A 13,371-nucleotide genomic window follows, 5' to 3' on the forward strand; every position below is an offset into this window, starting at 1 on the left:
ATACAATAACGTTTTATGAAAGAGTTCCCTGAGGTCTGAAAATTAGGGTTTTCAAGGATCCCCCTCTGTTAAAAAAATACCGAGAAAGACTGAATGAAAGAGAAGAGCAAATCTGTTCTTATTGACATGGCAAAAATGATTTTTCAACATTTGTTTGCTATTAGATTTAAGATTTACGGTAAGAACAAATCTCTATTCTTATTTATTTAATAACCACCACCACAATAATAATAATAGTTGGAAGTCAACTAGTCCAACCCACTTCTCAGGCTGGAAACCTTATACCATTTCAGACAAATAGCTGTACAGTCATTTCTTAAAAACTTCCAGTGTTGGAGCATTCACAGCTTCTGAAGGCAGGTTGTTCCACTGGTTAATTGTTCTGTCAGGAAGTTTCTCCTTGTCGCTTTTCTCCTTGAGTTTCCATCTGTTGCTTCTCTCTCTCTCTCTCTCTCTTTTTATGACCCTTTTAATCCCTTGCTTCAGGGTGGGGTCGGAATGACTGAATGGAGCTGAGCATTTACTGGCCAGATGCTCTTCCTAACACCTATGTGGAGTTTGCAGAAGATATATTCTCTTTATGCCCTGATAGAGAAACATCTGCCTCTGCCTAGGATTGAACTCTCAGCCTCCTGAATGTAAGGCGAGCATTTTCACCTCTAGGCCACCGTGCCGCTACCTATTTTCCTCTCTATTCATGCCTAGTTTTTTCCCCTTCCATTATAAAATGGCCTACGGTATGCCATCAAAGCTAGAGGAAAGTGGTGATTAAATATCACAACACCACTTATTAAAAAGAGTTGGAAAAAATTTTCATCTTGCATAAAGTGGCCACAAGAAGCTCTAAAGAGAACAAACCAAAACAAAACAGAAGAATCAATGTCATTAAGGAAAAACTAATGGCAAAAAGTTGCCTCATCATCAGGATGATTTAAAATTAATATGGAAACTGATTATTAGGGGGGGGAAAGGCACTGAGGATTTAAAAGTGAGACGTTAGTGAGGCACTTAGGACTAAAAACTAGAGGCAGCTATTATTTACATAGCTAAATACTTTTTAAAATTAATTTTAAAATCTATGCCAGAAATATTGTAACGCTGCTCAGAAACACTTGAAAATTTCCCTTTTCTCAAATGAAAATATTTACTTGTTCCATTACAGTTTGAACTTAAAAGGTTTACTAACAATTAATTGCCCATTTTCTGTTGTAAATATTAGCAGAAGTGGCATAATTGGCCAACTGGTCAGAGCTGGAAAATCCAGCTGGACTCACAGATACGGTAGAAGAATCAAAATTAAAAAAAGACAAGATGATGCTGGCTTTGAAATATTTACTTGCAGCTAACCATGAATGGAATTTGTGGAAAAGACAGATCCTGGTAAATCTGTAATTCTTTAAACTGATTGACCCAATTAACCCCTTCCCCAGTTTCAAATAGTTATTATCCCTCCCCCCCAAAAAACCCCCAGGAATCTGTTCTTTTACAGGCGTCTTGGCAACAGGAGACCCAAACAAACATGTAATTACAAATTGTTCCATTATGTCCAGTATGTGTCCAAGTCTCTCCCCCCCATCCCAATTTAACAGCCACGGTGATAGAACAACAGATGAAGTGCTCTAGTCAGTATCACATTATGTGGGGGGGGGGGGGAAACCCAAGGAAAAAAAGAGCACACAGGGTCAAACATTCAAGCAAAACAGCCTTATCCTACATTCATGTTAATCTACATGTTCAGCAAAGATAGTATGTCCTCTAATTAGTAAGCATTTCCTTTCCCCCAAATAGCCTATTACAACTAAAACTGTCTGAATCTCTCCCTCTTTCTATTTTTTTGTAGATAATATAAATGCACGTTGTAGCATATGTTATATTTGAAGACCTAATACAATGAAGACCTCATGCCAATGAAGATATAAAGCTGTGGCTTGAAACAGTTTGTAAACTACTATCTATGGAGATTCTCAATCATCCAGGTCACGGTTGTCCAAATGGTACTTTTCCAAAAGGCAACTGCACTTTCTTGGTTTCTTTCTTTGGAAGTGTTTCACTTCTCATCCAAGAAGCTTCTTCAGTTGAACTGGATAAGAAATGAAACGTTTTCAAAGAAAGAAAGAAAAAAACACCAAGAAAGGCCAGTTGCCTTTCGGAAAAGCACCGCCGGGACTTGTAAACTGTTTCTGTAGTTTGATTAATAACTGGGATCAAGGCATTATATAACCAATTTTAAAAAGAGCAGTTGGTGAGAAGTCTCCCAACCGCCCAATCAATCTCCAAGCTTTTTGCCCCATATGTGGAAAACTGGATGACCAGAAGTCACAAACTTTTTACATCTGTCACAGTCAAAATTTTAAAAAGGACACCGTATGATGGATCACTCTGTTACTCTGACAAAACGTTCAGTTCAAAACGTTCAGCTCAATAGATACAAAAGAAAACTTTACACAGCCCTTACTGATTTCACCTTTCACTCTGATTCAGTAGATAGGCCCTGATTATGGAAGGAATGTAGAGAAGATATTGAAAGAAATCTACTAAGTCTAATATTAATAATAGCCATTCCAATACAAAGCTCAAATTAGAGTAGGCCCCGAGGGTCTCTATCAGACATATCAACGGAGGGAAGGGTTACACAGGATTTTCTACCTGTTAATCAGAGGGGAACTTGACGCGTTACCCTGTAACCCAGCATTTCTTAACCTTAGCAACTTGAAGATGTGTGGCCTTCAATTCCAGGAATTCTCCAGCCAGCATAATGGCTGGGAAACTCTGGAAGTTGAAGCCCACAAATGTTCAAATTGTCAAGGTTGGGATACTCTGCAGTAACCAAGAACAGAAAATTGGCGTTTTCTCTAGGGTGTATCTTGATTGCAGTACAACAAACAAGGCAGCTGCAGACCTTTAAAACAGTCACAACTGTTTTCGAATGAACATATAGATTCAAGTGGAACTGGATTTGGGACAGTGATAGCAAAGGACAAAATTTACAAAGATAAAAAGGAAACCTAGGAATGTTTATTAGGAAGCCTACAGAGCCTATGAAAATACTCCCTTCACCATTCTAATCTTCTGACAGGTTGGGAAAGATTGACAATTGGGAAATATCTCCAAACATCCCCAGCAAATATATTTTATACTCTTGTTACTCAAAAATATTTGACTTTATTAAAACCACAGTTCCAGAATTATTAACAGAAGACACCCTTTAAATCTAAGGGCTATTACCTATGAATGAAACAATCTATGATTAATCTTAGTTTTTTTCATTAACTTCACAGCAGACTAACTGCATCTTGCATAGCCCTTAAAAGTAAGAGAAAATGGACAATTTACTAGGGAATGTCAAAACGAATTTGGTATGAATTTGAACTAGACGACCTCCGAGGTCCCTTCCAGCTCTATGATTTATGATTATGTGATATGTAAATTCATTACTACCTTGGGAAATGTCATAATTTATTAATTAAGGAAAATCTATTTAATCAAATAAATTTAGACTATTCCTTAGCAAAAGCATTAAGTAGCTGCTACCGCTGTTCCCTTCCTCAGATATTGCCACCAATGGAGTCCTTCCCAAGGATCTGAGTTAAGCCGATGTTGTTGTTTGATGGTATTAAAAGTATCATCGTAAGGTATAAGCTGCTCCAAGTAAAATTGCTTTTTGCAATTGATCATGGGGATTTTGTTAATGCCAATGGTATGCAAGTGCTGCTTCAGATGCTTTGGGATTGCACCCAAGGAGCTTATCACTATTGGTGTACTATCTTTGCTTTCTTTTGCCATAGTTGTTTTATTTCCATTTGTAGGTCTTTGTATTTTGTGATTTTCTTCAGTTCTTTCTCTTCTTATTCTACTGTCTCCAGGCACTGCCACATCCACTACCCAGACTTTTTTTGTCTCTTATCAACAACTGTTAGATCTAGGATGTTATATGGCAGGTGCTCATATCTCTTTGAATTCTAAAGTCCCAGAACACTTTACTTTATTTTTCATTGTTTTGTCTATTTTGTGGTCCCACTAATACTTCCTGACAGAGCAATTAATGTGCAACGACTTGCCTCCAGAAGTTGTGGGTGCTCCAACATCGGAGGTTGTTAAGAAGAGATTGGACAACCATTTGTCTGAAATGGCATAGGGTCTCCTGCTTGAGCAGAGGGTTTGTATTAGGAGACCTCCAAGGTCCCTTCCAACTCTGTTATTCATTCATTCATTCATTCATTCATTCATTCATTCATTCATTCATTCAATCAATCAGAATAGAGCTGGAAGGCACTGTGGAGGTCTTCTAGTGCAACCCCTTACTCAAGCAGGAGACCATATACCATTTCAGATATGTGGCTGTCCAGTCTTTTCTTAAAAACCTCCAGTGATGAAGCACCTACAAATTCTGAAGTCCAACTGTTCCACTGGTTAACTGTTCTGTTAGGAAGTTTCTCCTTAATTCCAGGTTGCTTCTCTCCTTGAGTAGTTTCCATCGTTTCTTCTCTTGACTTCTGGTGCTTTGGAAAATAAGTTGACCCCCCCCTTCTTTGTGGCAGCCCCTCAAATAATGGAATACTGCTATCATGTCATCCCTAGTCCTTCTTTTCTCTAGACTGGCCATACTCAATTCCCGTAACCATTCTTCATGTTTTTGTCTCCAGGCCTTAATCATCTTAGTTGCTCTTGTCTGCACTTTTTCCAAAGTCTCAACATCTTTTTTGTAATGTGTGGTGACCAAAACTGGATGTAGTATTCCAGGTGTGGCCTTACTAAAGCTTTGCAAAGCAGTACTAATACTTCAGGTGATTTTGATTCTATGCCTCTGTTTATACAACCAAGGATTGTATTTGGTTTTTTAGACGTTGCCACGCACTTCTGGCTTATGTCTAAGTGACTGTCCTTGCAGGCAATTGATATTTCTTGCAGATGTTCTAATGTACCATTGTTGCTACTTTGTCATACCATTATTGGCAACCCACTGACATCTTTCTTAAGACAATCACACTCTTCTTGAAGATAGCAACAGTAGAAGGGCGGGAGATATTAATCTATTAATCACGAATAACAGAGTAAATATTATATTAATATTATGCATTTGCATACTTGCATCACTTTTCTCCTCCTTTCTGAAATGTATGAATGAATGCATCTCTCTGTCTTCAGAGGTGCTTCCTTCTTTTCTTTTGGAAGGGATCCCTCCTATACATATTGTCACTGCCGTGAGCCTTAATTATGTGCTTTGGGTCCTGTGTTTTGATTCTGTATTATTATTGACTTTCCCACTAGATTAATACATTTAAACATTAGCAACCATGGAGATTTTTTTTGTAAGTGCTTTGAATTAGTTCAGGAGCAAAGAGGCAGTTTAAGTATCTTGGCGTGTCAAAATGCTGCCCAAAAGCATATGCTTAACCTCTACTATTTAATATATTTGGCTCTCTCATTTTGTGTTTCCAATAACAAAGCCACTACCAGCATTTATTAGTTCACAGTGGCCTTCAACATAATAGTCAGGAAAGAGGATTGACCGTGGGACAGACTTTGTGAATCCCACTGCACACCTCTTAAGCAAGGCTTTCCTCTTGCCATCACTAGATTGGCCAAATTTGGAGGGACACATTCATGCTGGATGTCTTAATGCTCCTTATTCACCGAGTCTTCTTTTGAAGAAGCACAGAATGACCATTGGGCTTGTTATTTCTAGAGCAGTTACCACGGTTAAACCATCATTTGGTGCTGATGGAAGGAAAGAGGGGGGTGACACAAGTTAAGACACACATGCAGAATGACTGGATAAAAAGTTGGCTGGTGAAGCAGAACTAGACCATGCTCAATGTCAGTCTTACATCTTAAAAGACACACGACCTTTTGTGCCATCTCTCCCTAACTTGGGCACCCGCGAAACAGAGACACTTCAACTGCCTGACTTTCCAGGTAGTCAGAGTCACAGATGGAAATTCTGGGAGCTGAAGTCCATATACCTGGACGTTTCCCCGATAGGGAGAACATTTGGTTCCCAACGTTAACAATAAATCTGGTAACTAAGAACAAGGTCTTGCGTATGGTCTCCATATTGGTGCAAATTATTCCTATATTTAGCAATAACAATAGCGCTTAGACTTACAGTATATACCACTTCACAGTGTTTTACAGCCCTCTCTAAGCGATTTATAGTGTCGGCATATTCCCCCCTCCCCCCCAAACAATCTGGGTCCTCATTTTACTCGGAAGGATAGAAGGCTGAGTCAACCTTGAGCTGGTCAGGCTGGCAGTCAGCAGAATCAGCCTGCAATACTGCATTCACTGCCCCACCATGGCTCTATCTTAATTGCCCAGAGATGGAATGCTTAGTCTCTAGCATCCCATTTCTGGGCAAATTTAATCCTGACCCAATGAACCAGCTATAGGTTTATAACGGCTAAAGTCCTCACTCAGCCCGTTCCCTTTCCATCAACTGTCCTGTTAAGCAGACATACCGATAATACACTTAGATGCGAAACATAAATATACAGCTACGTAAACAGTAAGAGGAAAAAGAAACCAGTTAGCAAAAGGCACAATGATCTGCAAAGAACAGACTCTTGCTGCAGCTGTTTCTATTCGACAGTGCATGCCACATGCACTGTTAACATCATGGATGGTTGAGTTAGGCAGAAGCGCTCAGACCATGCTTGATTATTATTATTATTATTTTAAAAAGTGTTATCTTTATCACAGAACATGGAGTAGACTGGGATTCTGCACCCGATCATCATGCTTGCAATTTTCCCCTTGCCCCTCCACCCCAAGAAGTAATAAGTGAAGAAATGAAACACATGCTATAGTTGGCCTGCGGATATACATAGCAAAGCTAAGGGGAAGGCAGAAAGGTACCAACTGGTGCTGCTGTGACTGCCCTCTTAGTTCACACTAGAGTCCAACATGCCATTTCCCCTTCTCTTACTGCTGGTTAGCTGACCTTCATCATGCATAAAATTGGATGGAGAACTGCCCCTCCTACTCTACCTAATTTTGCTCAGCTGACTCGTTGCCCTGGACAACGGCTGTAGTGCGATGCATTCCTCACTTAAAGCAACTCTGCTGGAGTACATCTACAAGTGGATAAAGAAGGGATGGAACACACAGATCAGTGAGAAGCAGTCACATTGTTCAATAAGGCAGACACAGGACAAAGTTCTCAAAAAGATACAACTTTCATTTGCAAAGCACATATGTGCAGAGACACTGGTTTCGGAACGATTAAGGGTGGGGGACAACACGATCAAGGCAGAGAAGAATTTTGGTTGGCAGTTTAATACAGGAAGTATTTATACCCATCTGCATCGTTTAAGGGGAATTTGTGCTAAATTCACTTCCTGGTTACGATTCCTTTGACTTTAGCTGTTGGTGTTGCAAACCAGTGTTCCTTACACATAGGAGACTTAATATAAGCAAGCCATTTTTCTAAAACCATCTATGTCATTCAGTCTTAGCTGCCGAATTTTAAAGCTGCCGTTTGCATTTATAGACGGGGGTTGGGATGGACAGATAACCACATCCTATTTTTTAAAAAGGGGGGAAAAAGGGGTTTTATTACAGAGATGTTTTCCTTAGAGGTATTTTTTCTTTCTTTCTATGAAGTACATAATGGCATAGAAGATGAGAGCAAGATACAAAATAGTAAAGTCAAATCAAAACTGCATTTCCACTTCCAATTAGATTGAGAAACAGCCATTTTGGCATATGCAAAAATATCACACGGTAAAAACAGGTCTTCAGGAACTTCCCCACAATGAAGTACAAATTTAAAATAGATACTAGATGCAAATAAATTTGGTTTTCAAGGTCTTCTTAAATGCTTGTGTGATCAGAGTTCAAAACAAAGACTGTATTTACAGTGCAAAATAATTTAAAAGGTTGTCTTTGAAAACACAGGTTTTTATTGTCAATAGAATTGGACTTCCATTTAACTGGGATCTCTTAGCAAAATAAATAAATCAAATCTTATTTCTTGAAATGCTTAAAAAAACCCTCGATCTTTAGGTGACCACATGATTCTAACTTGGCTTTTTCCCATCTTGTTCCCTCCAGATGAAGTAGTAGTATAATCAGATGATCACAGATTTGCTGTTTGAATGTAATTTAATTAGGCAGAGAACTGCTTCTCTTGCTCTAAAGTTAAAAATTAGTCATTTGCATATAGCTAATGTTTAAAAGGAATACACCTACTTCTGAATGGCACATTTCATCCTCACTCGGACTTTCAGCATCAATTTCGACAAGAAATGACATGGGTTTCTCAATCAAGTAATAGCCTTTAAAAAGCCAGACTCCTAGTCCACCATGAAGGTCAAGTTAATTACATAAAAATAATCTGAAGATTGATATAACAGGTTTATTCAATAGGAACTTTGTATTGTTACCATTAATGATGTGAACATTAGCACAGAAACCTTTCAGGAAATCTTGAGAATAGCAGTTATTAGCTGGGTACATGCAAGATGCTTAAGTTGGTTAATAATTAAATCAGTTCACCCAATAGATTGAGCTACTCCACCATCACACTCTGCCCCTTTAGAATGCTGTGCAAGTAGTCCTCGATTTACAACAGTTCATTTAGTGATTGTTTGGAGTTACAACAGCTCTGAAAAAAAATTAACTCATGACTGATTTCATGTTTAAGACCATGCTAGTATCCCCATAGTCAACTATGGCAACAATGGCAACTATTTATGACAGCTGCAGTATCCTGGGGTCATGTGATCACTTTTTGCGACCTTCTGACAAGCAAAGCCAATGGGGGAAGCCAGATTCACTTAACAACTGCAGCAATTCACTTAACAACTGTGGCAAGAAAGGCGTAAAGGGGGGGGCCAAAACTCACTTAACTGTCTCACTCAGCAACAGAAATTTTGGGTTCAATTGTGGTTGTAACTTGAGGATTACCTGTGTAAATGCAGCTGAAGGTTTTCACACTAACCTGGTTAAGAGTGTTATTCTGTTTCATCAGCAGATTCTCACATATTGTATACGTACTGAAATCATTTTGCAAGAAGTGTTTAAGGTAGTATGTCAAAAAGAAAGATTTTGACCTTGCTTTTTCTCAAGATGCCAGTCAGATCAGTTATATGGACCTAGATTTTTCTTCGATCATTTTCTCTACTATAAATGGGCAATCTAGATTTTTTTTTTACCTGGCCTTTTCATCTCAACTAGCCCTTTATCATCAAAATTGCCTTTTTCCTGCTTATCATCTTTGGACAACTTTACTAGAAAGGGGAGTTCTTATAACTTAAAAATAAAACTCCAATAAAAGTGAGTGTAAAGTAGAAGTTGTTTGTTGAGCAGAACCATAAAATATAATATATGGAAAATACTTTTGCTTAAAGAGGCAGAAAAGCTACAGTAACAAATATTCATTTCATTTTCTTAAAAATGGAGCTATATTCAGGAGCTGCATACAATTATATAGGTAGACATAACATGGGGATTTTCCTCAGATTTGATCCAATGTAACTAGAAACAGGGATTGATTTCAGTACGGCCAACATCTGTCAAATAAGACACGAATGGAGAACACGGAACATTCCAGATTTTGCTGAAGTACAACTTGCAACAGCCCTGATTTCGACTGGCCAATGGAGGAGGACGTTCTAGTTCAGCAACATTTAGGAACCTACATCTTCAGTCAAGTAAGAAGACAGCAGCTTTCAGATACAGTTTAATCAATTTATCCCATTACTGCACATATATCTGATTAACTTTCCAACATGATCCAGTCCTGCCAGGTGGACAAGTTAATGAGCTGCACATCACAGAGTGAATGAAGAAAATAAAATGCTTACAAGCATACAGAAACACCTTCCTGAAAGAAACAGGAAAAAGAGTCTTGCTTTATCTCTAAGTGCAAGTGCCCTCTTCAGATCCATGCTTTCAAGAGAGGGCATTATGGGTCCCACGCTCTAAAGCAGTACTCTTTATGTTATCCCATACCCGTGATATTCAATCTGGCACCCTCTGGATGTATTCAGACTGTACTCCCAACCCCACTCATCTATTAATTTCAATTTTGTTGGGGGAGGCTGTTCTATTTTACAGAAATTCCTGATTTTTTTTAAAAAAGGTATTAATTGCACGGGGTTGATTGGGAAGGAGATTTAAACAGAGATTAGGATTGCCGTGTTATTTAAATAGCTACATTTAAAACATAGGAACAGGAGATAATGAGCAAGTAATCTAACCTAGGCCTTTTATTTGTGTCCATTTGTCTCTTCATAACTATTTGCTTAATATAAGTCACTGTGGTTTTGGTCAAGATAAACACAAAGCACACATCACATCAATTATCTGTGGGAGTAATAGTGGGTACTGCAACAGCCTAATCTTGCTAGGAAGTCTCAAGCCCAGCTAACAGCATCCTGCACAGATCCAAGGACATTCCACAGGCTCTCCTAATAAGTGGATTTCAAAGGAAAAACCAACTGTCATTTTAAAAAAATAAGAGGCAGCACTTCACTTTCACACATTAACTACAGTATGTGAAAAAAGGAAGAATGATCAACCACAGGGATCTCCAAACTTGGCAATTTTAAGACCTGTGGACTTCAACTCCTAGAATTCCTCAGCCAGTCTTAAATTTGTCAGGCTTGGAGATCCCTGATCTAGCATATTCATTCTGCTGAATGAACTTGATGATTACTGCATGTCCAACTAGGTGATGGTCAATATTACCACAATTTTAGCTTGTAAGGAAGCATACAATTCTAATAATGGTCATTTTTCATAAAGCAGCATAAAGTGATGCAGAATGCTTTGCTTTCATGAAATGTACAGGATACATTGCAAAGATTATACTCTGAGGCTATTGTGAACCACAGAGAAAGCTGACTTGTCTCACTCCAGAAATGCCAGATTCTACTGCATTTGAAATGATTCTGTAATGGAAACCAAATGGCCATCGGCGCTCTCGTAACACCTCCCAGAAAATGCGCTACAGTAATAGCTCAACAAGACTGTGGAAAAGTGTTTTTCTCCAAACAAGAGATGACCAATAAGTGATCATACGATAAACTCAAACATGGGAAAGCAGAACTATAGAGCAGATTTTTAAGTTACTCCGCTCCCCAAAGTTTAAAAAAGAACCTACAATTAGCAGGATCTGAACTCTTTCAATATACATTTATTAATCAGTCCCATTCCTCACAGTAGCTTTACTTGCTGGGTTTCCAAACATTTACCAGCCCCTTTGGTATCTGTCCTCCAGATGTGTGGACTTTTCTGGAATTCCACAGCCGGCTGGGAATTTGGGGAATTATAGTTCATCCATCTCTGGGAGTCTAGGTGGGGAAGGCTATTCTAGGTTATGCTGCAATAAATATTAAATATTCTCCATGCAAGAAATCTATGTATGTTGGAAAAAAATAGCTACCCCAAATCCCAATTACATGTATTATTAAATCATTACGATAGACGTTAAGTTAATATTTACTCATCACTAATAAATAAGCAATTGAGTGGCAAGATTGGAACTAGTTCACGACTGAATCATTGGATATTTACTATCTCACCATGTCTTAAATTTTTTTAAGAAATCTTACTTCCTTAGATTTATTAATACTTTCATTACATTGCAATATGACCAAGAGGAAAACAAAAAAAATTACATTTTAAAAGCTGGAAAATAGATTTTTTTAAAAAATTACTCACCATAGAATTATAGTAAACTAAGAACTGAAGGCAAAATAGCAACAAAGATCCATAGAAATGCTCAAAAAATTGAATCTTCCCAACAAATCAAATGTTAATCAACCCCACCCACCCCTCTCATAAGCATAAGTTACCTGGACTTTTTCTGTACTTGTGGGCTGTAAGTGTCTGTAAAACACTTTTTTCACGACATCAAGAAATAAGCAAGTGACAACTATGATGATTATGGCAAACCAAGCAGAGCCGCTGGACAGCAACTGAACAAATACAAAGTACATGTCTTGGGTGTGCAAAAATGGCCTGGAAGGACAAAGGACACAAGAAAAAGGAAATTAACAAGCAGCAAAGGAAAACATTTTGTTGTGATTCAGGGTCAGCCTGTGGGTTCGGCAGTTGGGTTGGACGACTCAGAGGAGGAGGGGGGTGTTGAAGACCTTGCTGAGGGGGTTGAAGATCTTGCTGATGATAGCCCTCAGCCAGGCCCCTCCCACTTGGTCACCATGGAGACCCAGCTGTGTGAGCCTGACAGTGTGGATGAAGATGACCTACAGCTGGCCCTGTTCAAGGACGCCCGACGCAGGAGGCAGTCAAGTAGGAGTAAACAGAGGAAGGCTGTGGGGCTTCTCGGAAGGAGGCAGAGAGAGGCCACGCCCTGAACTCTTTATAAAGGGAATGTGTGGGGAGGGCTGGTTTGCTGAAAGCAACCGCTCAGATAGTGTTTCAAAGCTCCTGTATCTTGGTTCGTGTCTTGTTTGTTTTTTGTAGTAATAAATTTGGCAGACGTCATTCCAGCCTCTTGCCGTTTATAAAGGGGTTGCCTTTTCTGCAGGGCCGGTAGCAGGCTGGTACAGAACACATTTAGATCAGCAGTCCAGAACCTTTGTGGCTTGGCTGGGGTGGGGAAGCGGGCCACATGAGTGGTGGGCCAGTGTGTGCACATATGCATGCCGGCCAGCAACTTGTGAGTGGATTGCGTGTGTGTCTCAGCCCGCCTTTTGTGCAGCCCGGTTCCGAATAGGCCGTAACCTGGTAGTGGGCCACGGCCTGGGGACCCTTGATTTAGATGACACCCTTAAGAACAGTAAGAAATATTAAATATTGAAAAGTGATGAAATTATAGTACAGGTAGTCCTCAGCTTACAACCATTCATTTAGTGACTGTTTGAAGTTACAACGGCACTTTACAAAGTGACCTATGACTGTTTTTCACACTTACGACCAATGCAGCATTCCCCCATGGTCATGTGATCAAAATTCAGACGCTTGGCAACTGGTTCATATTTATGACAGTCGCCGTGTCCCATGATCACCTTTTGTGACCTTCTAGCAAGCAAAGTCAATGGGGTAGCCAGATTCACTTTGCTACTATGTTACCGACTTAACAACAGCAATGGTTCACTTAACCACTGGTCGTAAAATGGGGTCGTAAAAGGGGACAAAACTCACTTAACTGTCTCGCTTAGCAATGGAAATTCTGGCTCAACTGTGGTCATTAATCTAGGGCTACTTGTATCTCCCAGGGATTGACTTCCAAAGATATAAAATCCATAATAGAGAAAGCCTTGTTCCTACTACTCATGGCTTTGGGGCTAGAGAATGTCACTTCTAACATTGATCTTAAGGTCTGGGCAGGTTCACAACTGCACATATTCAACTTTGACTGGTCATGTGAATCTGTGCAGACGGACCTCCTTAGAACACTGA

General features: G+C 39.3%; 1 protein-coding gene across 2 annotated transcripts in view; it reads right to left on the reverse strand.

The window, feature by feature from the left end:
- ATP11B (ATPase phospholipid transporting 11B (putative)) overlaps nucleotides 1-13,371 on the reverse strand; it is a 412,741-nt gene that overhangs the window by 330,397 nt on the left and 68,973 nt on the right. For both annotated transcript variants that reach the window (XM_083363879.1, XM_083363878.1), the window contains exon 28: nucleotides 11,802-11,967. In XM_083363879.1, coding sequence (XP_083220005.1) covers nucleotides 11,802-11,967 — 166 coding nt within the window. The remainder of the gene's footprint in view (nucleotides 1-11,801; nucleotides 11,968-13,371) is intronic.

Source organism: Vipera ursinii, assembly GCF_947247035.1.
Source record: "Vipera ursinii genome assembly, chromosome: 5".
Classification (NCBI taxonomy): domain Eukaryota; kingdom Metazoa; phylum Chordata; class Lepidosauria; order Squamata; family Viperidae; genus Vipera; species Vipera ursinii.